The sequence below is a fragment of the Sinocyclocheilus rhinocerous genome, unplaced genomic scaffold, assembly GCF_001515625.1.
Source record: "Sinocyclocheilus rhinocerous isolate Xijiao unplaced genomic scaffold, SAMN03320098_v1.1 scaffold1730, whole genome shotgun sequence".
NCBI lineage: Eukaryota > Metazoa > Chordata > Actinopteri > Cypriniformes > Cyprinidae > Sinocyclocheilus > Sinocyclocheilus rhinocerous.
In genome coordinates, this window is record NW_015634043.1 from 91,533 (window position 1) to 110,187 (window position 18,655).

An 18,655-nucleotide genomic window follows, 5' to 3' on the forward strand; every position below is an offset into this window, starting at 1 on the left:
CTTATACCAGCAGAATCAACTTAAAACAATCCGTCATTTATTGTCTTATTAATAATGCATCACTGTAAAAGGTCTACTTTTATTTGTGTACACTCACAATGAAATCAAAACATTGTGCTTTTGTAAAATAAAGAAAACAAATAGGATGTCACTTTCTGCCATTTGAGTTTCCTTTCTGTGAACAAATTAAGCGTCACACTAAGCATATATAGGCTACGTTACGTGTCGCACTGTTTTTTCCTTTGTGTATTTGTTAACTAAATCAAATATATTTCAAGTATGTATTCCTTGAATGTATATATGTACTGCAGATTTTATATATAAAACATTGTAATTTAATATACCATTTAGTATTTTCACATCTAGGTGGAAAATTTGTAATTTGTACTACTGTCTGTTCAAAATAAATGAAAAGAAACCTAGCATAGTAGATTTGAACACAGCAAATATGTAAAATAAAAGCAATATTTTAACTGCAATGCAGTAAAAAAGTGGATAGCAAGGAAGGGGTTACAATTTAAAACATCAAGGGTGCAAAACAGACACATCCACTCACACACACACACTCAAACACACACACACACACACACACACACACACTTAAATTAACTGGTATGGCTATAACCATATAACCAAAACGAGTCAGACATTAACATTCCTGTTAATTTTTGTTACATTTTTATAGAATTGTAATGTTTTGTGTAACAAAATGCTTTCTGTGTTCAGGTTTGACTGTAGTAATAATAATTCGAAAGCTGATGCTTAAAATCAACATTTCAAACAAACAAACAAAAAATCTAAACCTTTACAGGTTGCAAAAGTTGCCTTTGAGAATGTAGGGATTTCTGTCATGAACGGACACTGATATGTCACAGAAACAACTCATCATGACATGACGAACCAATCTAATCAAGAGATAACACAGAGATCTTTTGTATCAGGACTACAACTTATAGATACCTCGTGATGTCTTGTGACCGAAACTTCAGCTGAAACTCCACGACTGCCGAACTTCAAAGTCTAAAGCCAAGCAAAAGGAAATCTCAGAAGAACTCCAAACATCACTCTCCGTGCTCAAGGCAACCGACTTTCGAAGCTCCTACATCACAAGGCAACCTCCTATCACCACGGAAGGCTTCCCCAAAAGGACATCACCCAAACGTCATCTCAGTAACCAATCCGAAAGCTCCGGGATTCCCTCAAGCAGCCATCCAGGAAGCCTGTTGTCAGCAACGAGAAAACCCCTCCGCTTCTCAGATTTCAGCAAAACGCAAGTACAAACAAAGCTCCTATCTGCTGAGATCGGTGCTGAATTGATAATCAAGCAGTAAACGTAAGACAAATCTCTGCTTTGTGATTCTCTCGGGTTGAATTTAAAACCACTCGTGGAAACGAGTTAGAACTTTGGGAACTTCATACAAACTCCGTAACTTTCATTCTTCCGAACTGTATGTATGTGTGTGTATGTATGTGTGTTTTAGCTTAGTTTTAATGTAATCTAGAATAGCCAATAAATTCGTGTTTCATTTATAAAGAATCATTGTCTGGTGTCGTATAATTTTAAAGTCAAACCTTGCCAAGATCACGTTACCTCGCTAGGAGCTTACAAATTATCATAATTGTATTGACCTGTGGCCAAGGAAAATACACATAGTCAGATGGTTAAGATACATGGACATTAACGTCTCGCTGGACGACCGTTGATAAGGTGTAAACCATTAAAATTTGAAATCAGTTCTAATCAGGTTGACTTCGAATTTTCAGATTCGAGTCCTTTCAAAACCTAAATGAATTAATAATAATTAATTCCCTAAAAGTAAGTAATCAGAGATACTCTCTCCTTCAGTTATTTAATTAACTCAGCTAAATTTTCATAAGTTTGCCCGTTTGGCTTAAGCCTGTTGGTGGCAAAACCCCAAAAGGAAAATCAGGGTTTCCTCAGCACTTAGGATAGGTTAGTTTATCCTGCTAACACAGCAAAACCAACCCCCTAGGTGTATCAATTTAACAGCGCCACCAGCCTGTCATTTTTCTTAACATTGGAAGCAAAACTTCCCTCTCCTTCTTCTTCTTTTTCTCTCTCTCAGCTGTTTCCTTCTGAGTTGACTACTGCGGTTGTTTGCTGGGATTTTGCCTGTGAAAATCATAAAGCAGAGATTTTTAGCAATAGAACAGGTATTTGTGAAACTTGAGAACGTTGGTTCAAAATTGTCTTCCATTTACCTTCCACTCTCTTGCGAAACCCTACCCAGCGGTCACTTCTGACCATGAAGATCACAAGTGTGACTCCCAAATGGGTTAAGTAAAATCTGTTTTGTTCGAAGGTAAAATTAGATTAACAGATATAAAGGCCATGATCTACACATATGTATGATGTGTATGTGATCAATAATGACACTAATGACATGTTTCAAAAAGTGCTTGGTATCCAAAATATTTTTAATTCACAGTAAAACAGAGGAGGTCCAATACAAAATGTTTAATTATTATTAGCTATTTAATACATTTATAAATTAAATTAAATGAAATATTTTCCATTTGAAAAATATAGCAATTTTTGTCAAGAGGAAACTATTTCTCATTCATTTTATTTATCATTTTTGTTTTTTCTATAATGATGAGTCTGGTAATTTAGTTTTTTTTAATTAATGAGTTATTTTTATTATTGTTATTATTATTAGTAGTAGTATTATTATTTATTTATTTTGCATAATCAGTACATTTCACATTAAAGGCAGGGTATGTGATTTTTCAAAAACACTTTAGAAAACTGATTCGGCCGAATAGCAAAACAAACTTGTAGCCAATCAGCAATAAGGGGTGTCTACTCGTGATGTCACATATAGTTCGTTTTAAAGGAACCAAACCCAGTTCACTTAAAATGAACCAGAAAGGGAACCAGCCAAAAGTGACCTCATTCCTTTTGGTGTTCACAATATAGTGGACTCAAAAGAGAACCCGTTCTTTTATTGGATCACTCCAGCACCTGATCTCAGACTCTTTATTGTTCACACCACAACTTCATAAGAACCCAGACTCCAGCTTTCTGTGCAGCAGTGGAATGCTGGAGTCTGACCCACTGGAAAATTTGGAAGATAAATTGGACAGGGAAGAGGGTGAGTAAGAGCTGGCAATCTCTGATCATGACACCAGTCAAGACATTTGCAGAGCTTTAACAACGCATTTCAGTCAATTTTAAAATTAAAAGGGAACATTATGTATAAAGTTAATTCAATTTGCTTTTTTCCTCAGATAAGATAGTATTATTATTATTTTTTTTTTTGCTACTAACTTTATATTGCTACTATATTGTTTTGCTGCTTTCACTGACACCCGCGCTGCGCACATCACTCACAGAGATTGAAGATAGCACTGTGCACACATGGAATTTTCACACTTGTTGTCAACTCTACCACGCAAGTTTTATTAAAATAGTAGCTTCGATACTGAATCGCTACATTATATTTCTAAGCAACTAGGGGGTAAAAGTAATGTTTTGAAGTAACGAAACTCACAGCTTCACTCTTGCAGAATGAGATGCACAGATGCAATTCACACAGGTAACTTTCATCTCTCTCTTGATAATGAATTCAAATCAATGCTATAATTCATGCATTCAAATACATGTGATCTTACAGCACTACTTCATCTTTGTGTCTGATTTGAAGCGAGCAGAATGCTAGATCTCCGCTGCGTGTTGGGTGGTTCCCCTTCAAGGGAACTTCGAGCTGCGTCCCCCTCTAGGGGACATTTTGGGAAATGCTGCCAGCATGACCGGCGTCTGAAGCACGTGTAAAACAACGGCAATCCTATTGGTCCATGTGGCCTGTGACGTCATAGGCAGGTACCTGAAAGTATAAAAGAGAACCTGCTGAATACATCACCAACTTTTGTTGTCTTCGGAGCCGTCTGTTTGTTCACATGTGTGAAACGTCATCCTGGTGGGTCGAGCCGCGCTTTAGGGAATGTGTGCCTTTGTGTTTGGATTCTAGCCCTTGAGGGTATATTCTAACTTTTGCGTTTTTGTCTCGGTGACTACACGCTCATTGTGATGAGTCGCAATGATAATGCTCCACTCGCTCTTGTTCTTATTCCCGAGGGATGTGTGGCAAAGCGTTTGTTCCTTGGGCAGTTGCCGCAGCACGGTTTATCTCAGCTCGCGGCAATTGCTTTGATCTGTGGTGTCCGCATACCCTTTAAAAATCGGGATGCCTGATGCCATGGATAATGCTTTTACGGCGTTGCTATAACGATGAAGTGTGGGCTAGAGGTCTTCACGGGTCCACTTGGATCCGAAAACCTGAGGTCCGACCTGAGCAGGTTCGGGTCCAAAATTTCTACAAGTGCCTCGGACACGGGTCGGGTTCGGTATTAGCGGCCTCGGGTCTGGGATAATTTAAAATAAATGTGCTTTTTTTCAAATGGACCCGATAAGACCCGAATTCTTTTAAACTATCGCTGTGTACTTGCGTAATGTGTACTTGCACGTTCGCGTTAAGTGAGAAACGCACATAGAAAAGGAGCATACGTTAACCTCGCCAACAGAAATCGATCTTACAGACATAAGATCCATTAGGAAAATCCATTCGCTTCATTACTCTGCGTATTCATGCAGGGCTTTTCTTTTTTGTGTGCAGAAGCATTTCGCCAGAAATTTGGTTGCAGACAACACTAGCGAAGCCATGAATTATGCTATGATCATTAGTTATGCTTTAGATTAGCCATGAAAAGCTATCAATTTATTTTTTATCAAACTATCACGTTTGTTTTTCAAATCCACTGGTCACAACTGAAAGCCGAACTCAGAAATAACTTGTATCCATCAGGCAGGCAATAATATAATAATTAATAACAAATAAGTAATAACAAAATTAAATAAATGTTAAATAAATGAAAGTAATGGAGAAGCGACCAAATCAGTCAGCAGGACACCGGGGTTTTTCTGACTGGCTGCGGGGCTGCAGGCTGTGCACACGTCAATACTGTTTACGTTCGGGTCCAGTCTGGTTCGAAAATAAATGCAGTCGGGTCGGGTTGGACTCGGGTCTAATTTCATCGGGTCTGTCTCGGGTCAGGTTTTTCTTTTTTTTAAAAATAATTTATGCACGTCGGGTTCGGGCAAGAAGTGATTCGGGTCGATTCGGGTCGGGTACAGATTTTAGAACCCGAGAAGACCTCTAGTGTGAGCACCAAGTCGTTTTTAGCTCCAAGCTTACGAGATTGTGAGATCACGGGCGGAGCTATATTCAGCTCAGCTGTGCCTCTGTAATATGCTTTTTATTGTGTGTGGAGAGCCTCGCTGGGCGTGGATATACTGAATGTCCGTGGAGAAACGCTTGCGAGCTTTCTCTCCCAGGGTGTTTAAGTCACCTAGAGTGGTTATGGGGAATGCTTCTTCCTATGCTCCTTCCATGGGTTTAGGTGTGAGCTGCCTCCCCAGGCTTCTGGGTATTTTTAAGTGGGTGGTGCCTCTGAATCCCGCTCAGTAAGTTTGGGCTGAGTAGACAGTTCCCCCTCTTGAGTGCTTTAAGTGAACAGTCTCTGCTCAGAGCGGATGGTTATGCTGCAGCTCAAACTTGCTTTGCTCTGGAATATAGCAGTGTGAGGGCATCTATATTCTAGCCTGATGTCTATGACTAGGTTGGGTTCCCCTTGGCACAAGCTCTCTCAGGTAAGTGCTGAAGTCTTTGTCTAGGAATCTGCTATTTGAGGATAGTTGTGTTCCAGCTCGGAGACTGCTCCCCCTTGTGGTTTTTTAAGTAATGGTCTCCTTGGGCCCTTGCCTAGACTGTGCTGTCTCCCCTGTTTGGGTTTTAAGTAGATGGCCCACGTCCATGGTCTGGGCAAACTTCAGCCTTATTTGAGAGAAATGCTATTTGAGGATGGCTGTGTCCAGCCACCTAGTGTTATGGCTGTTGCTTGCATCAGGTTTTGATCTTGGACTAATGTTTTTTTTATGTGTTCACTCTTTAGCGAATCATGTGCTGATGGTCTGGATCTCCCTCTTGTGAGTCTCTGGTCAATATAACAGTGCACTCTAGCCTACTGTGGGACTGACACTGATTGGGGACCTCCTTAGCATAGCCATCTGAGGGTGGTTATATTTTAGCCATTGTTATGGCAGGACGGGCTTACTTGAATACAGCTATCTGAAGCTAGCTGTGTTTTCACATCTCCTTTCCCAGAAACATTGCTATCTGAGGATAACTATGTACTAGCACGGTGATCTCTCCCCTGCCTAGGGTTTTTAAGTAGCAGTCTCCTTGAGCCCTGCCTAGATAGTGCTGTCTCCCCTTATAGGGTTTATAATTAGACAGCCTTGAGTCTAATGACCACCTTGAGCTGGTGGTCTTGGCAGTTGCAGTGGTCCCCTTTCCTACAGCCTAGCTATTTGTGGATAGCCATGTGCAAACTCAGTGATTGCTCTCCTGCCTAGGGCTTTGAGCCCTTACCTAGACAGTGCTGTCTCCCTTCTTTGGGTTGTAAGTAGACAACCCACTCTCTGTGGTTTGGGGAGTTTCAGTCGGTCCCCCTTCTGGTAGCCCTTCCTACTCATATAGCTATCAGAGGATATCTATGTGCTAGCTCAGTGACTGCTCCCTTTTTTAGGGTCTTTAAGTACCGGTCTCCTGGAGCCCTCACCTAGACAGTGCTGTCTCCCCTGCTAGGGTTGTAAATAGATAGCCCACTCTTTGTGGTCTGGGCAGCCTCATAGGAGGGTTTACCTACTGTAGTTATTTAGGCTAGCTGTGCGGGACTAGCTGTTTGATAGCTCGGTGATTGCTCCCCTTCTTAGGGTCCCTTTCTAGTAGCCTCCTCAGAGAACTAAGTTAGTGATGTATTAAGCATGTGCCCTTTTATACTTTTGGGTAACCACCTATGACATCACAGGCCACGTGGACCAATATGATTGGTGTTGTTTTACAAGTGCTTCAGACACCGGTCATGCTGGCAGCATTCCCCAAAGTGTCCCCTAGAGGGGGATGTAGCTCTCAGGGAACCATGGTTAAATGCATAACTCGAGACGTAATTTGCCTCCATCATGCATTAAATAATTTAATGCACAGTTAGCCATAGATTACATAAATGAAAACAGAATTATTTTGTATTGTTCAAGTTAACAGTCAGTTTATTTATTTACTTATTTGTTTATTTAGTTTATGCAAAGTGTAACAAGAGGTTGAAACGTCTGAAATGACATCAATAAATAATAATATACATAAAATATAAATACATAAACTGCTTTATATAAATATATAAACTGCTTAGTTCAATCTCAAGCATATTACTGTTATGTTCGTTCATAGAGAGCGTACCGGGACCTCATTACTTACATAAATCACAAGGAAATCAAATCACAAACGGACCCACAAACGAAACGAGTACAGTTTGTTTGTGGGTCCTTTTAGGGGAGTCTGAGATCACATGTTTGTTCACATATTCGAGCTGAACCGCTCCGAGAGCGTTTGCAGGGCTCAAATGAACTAGGTGTGAAAACACCCTTATACTACAAGGGGCCTTAAATTAAAATCCAAATGTTTGCAGTGGATTTTCTATTGCTGTTGCAGTCTTCACTTCAGAAAATCTTCTCCAATACAATGCTATGATTAAATCATTGTGGATGACTTTTTGATTTAGGAATTTCTTATAAATGAAATAATAATAAACACAATGAAGTAGAATTAAAAGAATTAAAAGTAACACATTCAAATATGTTACCAAAACATAAATGATATTCACTAAAAGAAAAAAGGCATAAAACAATTTGCAATATGATAATGTAGTTTAAACTATGTAATGAATGTCACAATTCTGTAGATCTCTTCCTCTCTTGACCTGTTTATGGAATACGAACTCGCCCTTACAGGTTCTATATCTTGGTGACCACAACCTTCAAGGAGATGTTCTCTTCCAGGTGATACATCTTGCAAATTCATGTGACAGGTGGAGTGAGACCTGGGAGTGTTGTCAAAACTCTCCCTGCCCAGCTCTAATTTGTCCTTCTCAACCAGCTCAGTCATGCCTCTAGAAAATTCCTCCACATCACTGTGTAAGTCCATAATGACAGTGAAATCCACCTCAGCTTCCAGGCTTGAAGTGGAGCTGACAGTCATACTTGAACATTTCCTCTCGATGGCCAGGTAGGTGTCCTTCAAGCCAGCAAACTCACAATTATAATCGTCCTCCAAGGGCAGAGTGAGATTGCTGCTGTTGAGGAAAAGAAGGGGTAGCGTTTTTCTACATCACATAATGAAACAAACCGTAATGATGGAGATATGAAGAAATCATGGGTGTGATTTTGAGCAGTTGATCATGCTTGAGTGAAATGATCCAGTGTAGTGATCCAGTCATGACATCATATATGTTGATGCATTCTGTTCTCACAGCAGGTAAATATTATCATATGGTTTGCAGTAGGCATGTGTCAGTTTAAAATTGTTATATTGTGATAATTGCTGAAGATTTTGTCACGATAAACCAGTACTGTATTACCACAGAACTTAAGTACACTGCTAAAAAATGGTTACTAAAAAACTTAAATATTGTGTCCTTTTAATAAGTTTCATGAATTTTTCAAATAAAAAATAACCATAAACATTTAAATACAATAACACAATAGCTTTTTGCAAACATTTACATACTATTTAACTTCATGTCTTTTGCAGCACAAACTGGTGTCAGAAACAGAAAATGGTAATGCTGCTTTAGGTAACAGTGGTAACTGCTGTAATTTGCTGTTCTATAAGTACCACCTACTGTCAGACAACAATTGTGTTGACATATTTTTAACCAGTTAATGGAAAAGAAGCTAATGAGCATTCTAAAAAAAAATTAAACAATTAGGATAATAAGGCATTTAGAATTATTCATGGTATTTAAATGTCCACGATAACAATCCATTGCATGTTCATTACAGCAAAATAGGCTACCATATTACCAAATACCAAATATAATGTCTAGTTTGTAGAAAAAAGAAATTAATTGACCAAAAACAATTTGCATGCATGATTTTGAATTGGGACTTTTTAAAGGTTACACAAACAACAACAACTACTGTCAGAAGTCATTCTAATTTTCTAATCATCCTGACCACTGATTGAGCAAGTACACTAAACTGTCACTTGGAACACATAAAAAGTATTCGAAAGCACGCTTTTAATATTGTTATTTTTGTAGAAAAGCCTGAGTAGAAAATTAAGTATTTTTTTTTAAAAACATGTAAGAACATGGAAACAGTGTGGAATGAGACACCTTAACATCATATTGTGGGTCTTCAAGAGTAGAAGCAGTGGACAGAGGCTCCTGCAAAGGAAAAGCAGAACAAGAAAGAAAGAGAAGCAGTCTAAAGTTAGCTGTGTTATTGAAGCAACACACGAGGAAAGAAAGACATGCACTGCAACCTAAACACACACACATGCATTTAAATCAATTTGTAAGTGAATATAAAATTCTCTAGTTCTTAAAATGTGATTCTCCTTCAAGGGAACTCCACACTGCGTCCCCTAGGGACACCTGAGGACTCACGACCTATGAGTTATCTGTTTGGGAGAGGAGCATGCGTGTTCAGTGTTAGAGGGCATTGAATGCGTTCATTGCGAGAAATTCTCAATGAAACAGCTCAGATCGCCCATGTCATTATTCTCCAGGGATGCAAGACAGACATCTGCACCTTGCAGCTCTGGTCCCGATGTTGTTGAGGCAAGCCGGAAGCTCCAATCATGGCGATCGCAGGTGGAGCTTGTGGAGAAACTGGAGAAAGGTTTGGAGAACGAGAAATATTTCTGCTTCTTTTGTCAAAAGCCGCAGGATCTGGACATGCTCTCTCTTGAGTCGTCCGGTTCGGCAGTTAGTAAGCTGCTGGCGTCATCCAGACGAGGCCGTGGATGTAGTTGGTGATGACGAAGAAAGTGTGGGCACTGAGTCATCTCAGCACACCAGCCCCACATACAGGGAGCTATTGGAGGTTATGGCCCGTGCTACTAAGAGACTGGAGTTGGTTGGGGGCATGAGAAACAGAAGCGTATGTGGCAGCAGGTTAGGCCGCGGGGGTTCTGCACACTATGGCTGTGTTGTCAGGCCCACCAGGCAGACCTGCTGAAAGATCTAGATGAAGGTAAGGGGACAAACCCTGAGGCTATGGAGGAGCTGCACCACAGATCTCGATCTCCATGCTGCCAAGAAAACCGCTGCTGCCATCGGCCGGGCGATGGCGCAATGGTGGCTACGGAGTGCCATCTGTGGTTAAATCTAGTGGACATTGGGAGAAAGGAGAATAACCCTTTCCTTGATGCTCCACTCTCACCATCTGGGCTTTTTGGCACATCCGTTGAGGCGTTGTTCGAAAAGTTTAGGGAGGCGAGGGTGCAGTCTGCAGACTTCAAGAGGTACATCCCTTATCGTTCTAGATCATCTCCCAAAACCTTTGAGGGGGCTGGTCCGTCTCAGACCGAGGATCACAGACCAGAAATCTAGCGCGGCCACTCATGCTCCTCCCCCTTCCAGGAGTAGAGCACACAGGAGGTGTGACGCTAAAGAGAGTAGAGGGGATCTCACAAAGTTGATAGAGAAGAGGCACACTGATAGCAGGCACTCTGTTTCTAAGTCCCCTTAGTGCTTAGTGCTGGGTGTCGGCCCTCTCTCTCATGGGCCACCCCCCATCGCCGGTGCATGTTTACCACTATTCTTGGTGGTCAGGCATGCACCAGGGCATGGCGTGGTTGGTATTTCATAGCCCAAAGTGTGCCCTAGGGGACGTAGTGTGGAGTTCTCATGAAGGGGAACGTTTTGGTGTTATGCATGTAACTATGATTCCCCGAGAGGGAACGAGATACTGCGTCCCCTTGCCATGCCTTGTGCCTGCCTGTGACATGTCTCCTTCAGACAAAGAAGTTGATGAAGTGCATTACCAGCATCCTCTTATACTTCCGGGTGCCCTGCTAATGACGTCATGGGGTGTGTGGCCCAATGGTCATGCTGAGGGCATTCCCCAAAGTGTCCCCTAGGAGACGCAGTGTCTTGTTCCCTCTCGGGGAACCACAGTTACATGTGTAACCCGAGAGGTTCTTGACTTATATTTTAGAGGATAAAAACGTCACAATCTCATTTAACATGCGGGGGTTCTTCACATCACCAAGTGGGTTTTAAAAATAAACCAACTAGTTTTAAAAGAGATTTTAAAGAATCAAATAATTCACAAAAAAGTAAACATTTAGTAACGAAGTTAAACAGTGTACTACCTACATTGGCCAAAAAAAAAAAAAGATTTAGAAACAGATTTAGAATGCTCTACTTGGGGAGCAACTGATGGACAGGTCCCCTGTATTCTCCACGTATTCTACGCCCATGCACATCATGCAGAATTCATTATTTAATGTGACAATCACCACAAAAGCTTCTGTTAAGGGTTGAATGCTCAGGCTGGTTGCTGTTAGTGTTTCAAAAATTTTCAAAGGTACTATGTAATTTCACTAAATTTACTATGAAGAAATGGGCTATCGAAGCAAATGGCCAAAACATTTAACCTCCAGACAATTATAAACATATTGATGAAATAGTTTTAATATAAATAGATATTTTTGGTGTAGTCGATTGCATATTAAACAGAAAACTACTCATTAATGGTTAAATTGTAGGCTTCTCTAACCCCTCTCTTCATGGGCAAGCAAACAGTATGATTTTACACGTACTGTAAACACAAGTATGTTTAAATTATAAAAAGGAAAACAATGAATGTGTGAATCAATCTTAAGTTCATGCAATACTTGTTTGTCCAGTGACTGAAAGTTTTAAAAATTCCATGTTGATTACCAGAAGGTTCTTTTTGATGGCTTCAAGAGTTGGGTCTTTGCTGAAAATGTGACTATTGCGCAGAAAGAGACCTGATTCTCTTGCTTTCTTTGTTTTGACTGGAGGTGTTGGAGGGGCATTTTTTTGGTTAACTGTCTGTTTGGAGAAGTGAAGTTCAGAAATGCTCTCATCAGTATGCAGAAGATCTCTGTGGACTATTCTGCTGGTGTGTTTTGTAGTGTCTTCATTCCGTATACCCTTTTCTTTTGGTGAACTCTCAAGACTCTTTATCGCTTGATGCTCTGAGCACACACAGATGTCCTTGATAGCTAAAGATAATTCCTGACTTGTATTTCCTTTCACTAGACTTGTGGAGCAGTTTGCATGGAAATAGCTAGTGTCCCTGCTCTCGAACTTACAGGGGTCAAAGTGTCTCACAAAAGATTCATTCATACTGTATCTTTTAAAATTTATTTTCATTAGTTCAGAGCCTTGTCCAATATCTAGGTCATCTTTGTAGCCTTGGCTCCTCACTCTCTCAGGTTTTAATGGAACAATTCTTGTTATATCTGTTCTTACATGTCCAGTAACACTCTGGCTAGTTTTTCTCAGTTCCATGGCCATTTGGATTTCTGCAGATTCTTCCAGTTCAAAATTGCTTATCTTCTTTTCAAGACCCAAATCTTCTGTTTCTTTCTTCTTTGCTTTTCCAGATTTCGCTTCATTCTTGCTATTATCAATCATGATGACTTTCATGACTTCAAATCTGATATCAGTCTTGACACTTTTCTGCTCATCTTTGCCAGGGCCACTGAATGAATCTTGGTTTTCTTGTTTGCCTTCAGTGTTCATAATCTTCACTTCGTTGGATAGCTGCTCTTGACATTCTACAAATTTTCTTGCATCATCAGACTTTCCTGAATCATGCAAACTTTCATGCATCTTTCTTGCTCCCTGATTGGGAATCTGCAAGTCTTTTCCCATTACCCTGTCAAACTCTTTATTTACTTTAAGCGGTGTTGCCGCATATGTATTTGTGGCTGGCTGAATTAACTTTTCAGCCATGGATGATGTCCATGTGTCTGTTGTTGTGCTGAAATTTTCAGGATGACAGATCACAATCTCCTTTATAAGTTCAGTATTGTTGTCCTCATCAGACTCTACACTATCGTGTGTGATGTTTGAACCTTTGGCTTCTGTCTCATACACAAAGTCCCTTGACTTCCCCAAGTTTAAGCTTTGAGGTCTTTTTTCCCTTCTGACTTTACATTGAGAACTCTCCGCCATGATGTCTGTAGTGGTAATCTTGTTGTTAGGCTGAGACTCAGCAAGTGGTGTAGGCTCTTTTTTTGATATTTCATGAGACAATTTAGATTTAATCTTAGTTGTGGCATCTTCCCCTGTGATGATATTTTCCTTAGATTCACCTGACTTGTCCATTAGTGTTATTTTTGAGGATGCAAAAGTCTTCATGTGCAATTGTGTTTCATCACTGTCCTCTCTCATTAGGTCAATGTGTGTCATCTTGGTAATTTCCTGTTGTTTTTCTGTCTCCTCCTTTCGAAGGGGATCAATGACCAGAGAAGGTGGAGGTGTACTAGCTTTGTACTCTCCTTTCTCCTCCATTTCATAGTCAAGCAACACCCGTTCTTCAGAGCCCTATTTAATCATATAAATTAAAATTGTTAGTTCTTTAACTTGTCATCAAATCAGTAACCATTAGTGAATTTTAAATGTCTTCTGGATGAAGCCCTCCACTGAGAGGCTGTTGTCAGGTTCCCCTACCCCTGCACCAACAGCCTCCTGATAGATGGCCAGCTCCAAGAAAAAGAAAAAAAGAGGATAAACAAAAAGTAATTTATATTATGAACATTTAAAGAGCAATTTAAGATGTTGAAAGAAAAAATAATGAAAAAGAAATAGCAACACAAGTAAAATGATTATAAATAATGGGATTTAACACAGCATATAAACAAACATGAAAGCAGGAATCAGTATAATGAAAACAGCAGCAATAATGACTTGGGCAACCATTAAATACAATAGCACAACAAAATGCAACATAGTGGAGAACTGAATATAAAACATTACAAATTAGAATGTTAAAACAGCATGGCATACATGTCAAATCCATTATATCTGGTAAAACAAAAATCTGTATCAGCAAACAACAATTAGTTTGGCAATAAACACTACACCCACACCACATAATACTTTCTCTTTTTACCTTTACTAGACTAGTCAATGCAAAATTGCTACAAAAAGTGTAACAACTGAACTGACACTAAGGATTTTCCTTGTCAGTTGAGGGAATTCACATTGCACACAATCAATACAGCATGATGCACATATACATGATGATTGCAACCAAACAAGAAAGTAGAGACTAAACCAAGTATCAGCACATATATTAATATTCTGTCCTAATGCAGTATTTCCATACTCACTGCTTTCTTCTCTGGAGAGCCGCCTGGGGACGTCCCTGACAGACGTTTTTCCTGGTTCGTCAGTTTACTGTTGGGCTCCCTCAGGGCCCTCTTCAGCTCATTGATGCTGGCTTGGTGCTTCAAGAGAACATCCTCTGATTTGTCTAGAAACTACAGAGAGTACCAGAGAAAGAACAGCAATGATCAGGAAAACATCTAGTAGGATTTTAAACATTTATATTTTAATCCATATATTATGAGACTTCTCTTCTATTCCTTAAAATTGTATAGTAATGCTTGAGATGTGAGTATAGACTGAATAAATACTCTATAACCTAGATACGTACGATTATATAGATAATTGTGATGGAATCAGAATGAAATACCATGCCAACCATATCCACGTACCATGGTTTTTACATGATATTCCAAGGTACTTACAGGCATATAACCATGGTATGTGTCCAAAAACTGATTTGGTGTCATGTTCATTGAAGCTTGGTACATCATATAACTATTCGATATTTTGTTAGTAATGTACTTTACTGCAGAATGTATGGGTTCTTCTTTGGAAAATTAGAAATTAACTGATACAAAAAGTATAAGAGTGGGTGATATAACTAACATTCTATATCATAGAATGTTACAAAGCCAACATACTGATCCTCTTTTTAAATGTATTATTATGTAATTGGCTTGATGTATTATTATGTAATTTGCTTGATTATCTATTTAAACATCATAGTGATGCAGTTGTTCTGCATTGATTGTGGTATGAATTTGAGTGACAGCTAAAATTATTAGGTTTTTTTTGGGAGAGATGTGTTATAACTTTTATAAAAAAAAAATCAAGACATGTGGATGAGCTCTTTTGACTAAGGACTATTTTTGACTATTTTGTCTGTTCTGGAAGATCACATCAACTATGTCAGAGTAGTTCTCAATCACCTCTAAAACAACCAACTGTTAAAGCCAAGAAGTGTGAGTTTCAGATTACAACCACTACTTTCCTAGAATATGCCATTAGCCCTGCATCGACTTCACTATCCTGAGCTGTCTCTACCCTTCATTGTTGAAGTGGATGGCTTCAACGTTGACATAAAAGCAGTCCTCTTACAACATCATGGTAACCCAGCTAAGATGTACTTATGTGCATTCTATTCCCACAAATTGAATCCTGCCAAACAGAATTATGATCACCACACCACCACCACCATTATTATTTATATAGCGCTCTTTACAATGCAGATTGTGTCAAAGCAGGTTTACAGTATTAAACGGGGAAATAGTGTGTCGAATTATGATGTGAGTAACTGGGAACTCCTTGCCATTAAGTCAGCCCTGAAAGAGAGAACACCCTCATTGTCTTAATCGACCATCACAACTTGAAATGCCTTAAGACAGCAATACAACAAGCTTGCTGGTCTCTCTTCTTCTCCTGATTCAACGTCTCAGTTACCGAATGACCTGTCTTAAAGGGGTCATCGGATGCCCATTTTCCACAAGTTGATATGATTCTTTAGGGTCTTAAAGTCTATAACATACTTTGGTTAAAATTTCTCAATGGTGGTGTAAAACAGATTTTTGGCCTTTTATTTGATAGGATAGTGGTTAGACAGGAAACGAAGTTGGAGAGAGAGAGGGGGGAAAGGACCGGGAAAGGTTCCCAAGCCTGGACTCGAACACGAGACCCGAAGTGCAACAGTGCTACATGTCGACGTGCTGCCCACTAGGCTATCGGCGCTGACAAGCAACACTCTTTTTACCTTGTCAAAATAAGCTCTGGGGCCTCATGTATTAAACTTTACATAGATTTCATCCTAAATGTGTGCGTACGCACAAAAGCTAGATTTCGCGTACGTACAAAAGTTTTCAGATTTATAAAGCCATGCGTACGCCAGAACCTGCGCAAAATTCCCTTTGTAATACCCAGTCAGCGGAAGATTGTGCGCACATGAATCTCCACCCCGTCTCCTCCCCGAAATAGCCATTTATGGAGCTTACAACGCCTAGTTTTAATATGCATAACGTCATCTGCATATCATTTCCATGCATATTCCATCCACGTGACAACATGTTTAACGCAGTTAAGGGTAGGAATACGTTAGGAAAATATGAGATACGGACTATAAATGCGTTTTGAGACATCACTATTCTAATTTATGCAATTTGCCTAAAAGGTAAACATATATTTTAGAATGTTTATAATCTATATTTTTATGGAAAGAGATAGGCCTTATTTTTTTGCAGTGTAATTAGCTGTCTGACTCACCGCGTCAGTAACAAAACATTTTGAAAATAAAACGCGCATATCTTACAGTTTCCTTCAAATTCTATGTTTTAAATATGGTGTTTGTCACAATATTGGGAAGAGCACGAAAGGAGTTATCATTAGGCTACTGTCTGTGCGCGACACCTGTGAACAGAGGTTCTACTGTCATCAGACCAATGGACTGTTTGATCAACGAGTGCATCCTTATGTCTGTCGTTACTGCCATCAAACAAAGTCAAGTTTACAAAAATGATCATTATTATTCACGCAAAAGTATTTTCTCAGAACATGAGTTTTGCTATTTAGAACACAATTTAAAGCGGAATTGTCATGCGCCAAGCAATCCTCGCTGTGATTAAAACATTAAATCGCATACCACAGGAAAATTGTTCGAAAGCAGCATCCACTGCAAATATTTTTTTATATAAATTAATATAAAAATTTTGTAATTTCTGGATAATAATTTCATGAAATTTCAGCACTTAACTTCATTATTCAGAATGTCATATTTAATCTAAACGTGTATGTCAAATGTAAAACAGACTTTAAAATCATTCTGTTTGCTTCCTTATTTCACTCCCTCCAGTAAAAGAGTGCGTACGCATGGTCTAGAGCAGAGGTGCTCAAACTCGGTCCTGGAGGGCCAGTGTCCTGCAGAGTTTAGTTACAACTTGCCTTAACACACCTGCTGGGAAGGTTCTAGTATGCCTAGTAAGAGCTTGATTAGCTGGTTCAGGTGTGTCTAATTGGGGTTGGAGCTAAACTCTGCAGGACACCGTCCCTCCAGGACCGAGTTTGGACACCCCTGGTCTAGAGTGTCTGTATTTACACATACACATTTACACATAGACCCCTGGTCTAGAGTGTCTGTATGCGCACATATTTACGTCTAGTATTATTTTTTATAAATCCCGATATGTGCGTGGAAAATTGTATACGCACATTTCCATGCCCATTTTGTGCGTATGCAACGTTTATACATCAGGCCCCTGGCCACAGCAACCTGTTCTGTTGCATGTTCCTTTAAATGCTAATGAGCTCTGCTCACCCCGCCCCTGTCTTCCGTGGGGTGACAAAGCGTTCTCTCTGAGACTGTTTACTTTAGCCGCATTGAGCTGCAAAACTTGCTAACTAGCACGTTATTAGGAAAGGTAATTTGCAAAGATTTATAAAAGAACCTTATACTCACTTCTTCTGTAGGAGAGGCTGGATCAGGAAATGATTCGCGCAAACCTAAACATATTTAGGTAGGGGGGCGCATTCCCTTCAAACACAAAAGTAATCCACTTCAGCGGCTCAGATGTCGGGAGTAAATGACGACTGCTATGATCATTATTACATCCAACAACAGAACACCTCAATCGCTTAGGAGCAATTCTTATCTACCCCTGCTCCGGCGTCGAAACAATGGCGGACTGTTCACTCAGGGTGGGTCTAAGGTAAAACGCTTGTTTCAATCAACAATTGTGGGAGGGGCCTGGGCCTGTGTGACGTCACACAGACAGGCATCTGAGAATGGCTTGATATGAGAAAGGGGAAATGATTTAACAAGATTAAAAAAAAAAAACACTGGGTGGATCTTTATCATTATAGGGTCGTGGTGTACACACACTGCCAACACACATTTCAGTTCAAACAACTTGTAAAAGTGCATGTCGCACTCGCATCCAATGACCCCTTTAGGGAATTCAAAAACAGAAACCCTGTCTAAAATGACACTGACACCTCCAAAAAACCCCAAACTTCCTGCCTCCAGGAAACGGAGCAAGCATCAAGAGCATAAGCCTCCACATCCCATACCTGACTACACTCTAGTCATTTGCGTGAGAAATGCACCAATCAACTGGTTTAGAACAAGTTCTGCTGGCCTTCCCTTCTGTAGAATTAGAGGTCGACCATTTGATCGGTTTTGCCGATTAATTGTCACAGTTATCTGGATAATTGCTGGAAAAATTGGTTATCTTTAGCAGCCATATCACCCTGCAGCCCAAGACTGGTTGCCCACTGAAGCTAAGCAGGGTTGAGCCTGGTCAGTACCTGGATGGGAGACCTCCTGGGAAAACTAGGTTGCTGCTGGAAGAGGTGTTAGGGAGGCCAGCAGGGGGTGCTCACCCTGTGGTCTGTGTGGGTCCTAACGCCCCAGTGTAGTGACGGGGACACTATACTGACA

At 40.0% G+C, this 18,655-nt stretch overlaps 1 protein-coding gene across 6 annotated transcripts in view; it reads right to left on the bottom strand.

The window, feature by feature from the left end:
• Nucleotides 1-18,655, bottom strand: part of LOC107745321 (band 4.1-like protein 1) — a 349,703-nt gene that overhangs the window by 37,183 nt on the left and 293,865 nt on the right. For 2 of the 6 annotated variants that reach the window (XM_016559181.1, XM_016559182.1), the window contains 3 exons: nt 14,235-14,384; nt 11,809-13,446; nt 8,567-9,303 (listed from right to left, as the gene is read on the bottom strand). In XM_016559181.1, the coding sequence (XP_016414667.1) occupies nt 9,196-9,303; nt 11,809-13,446; nt 14,235-14,384 (1,896 nt within the window). In that variant the 3' untranslated portion in view covers nt 8,567-9,195. Of the gene's footprint in view, nt 1-8,082; nt 8,209-8,566; nt 9,304-11,808; nt 13,447-14,234; nt 14,385-18,655 lie in introns of those variants that run through there. The other 4 variants (XM_016559184.1, XM_016559183.1, XM_016559180.1 and 1 more) reach the window with 4 other exon arrangements.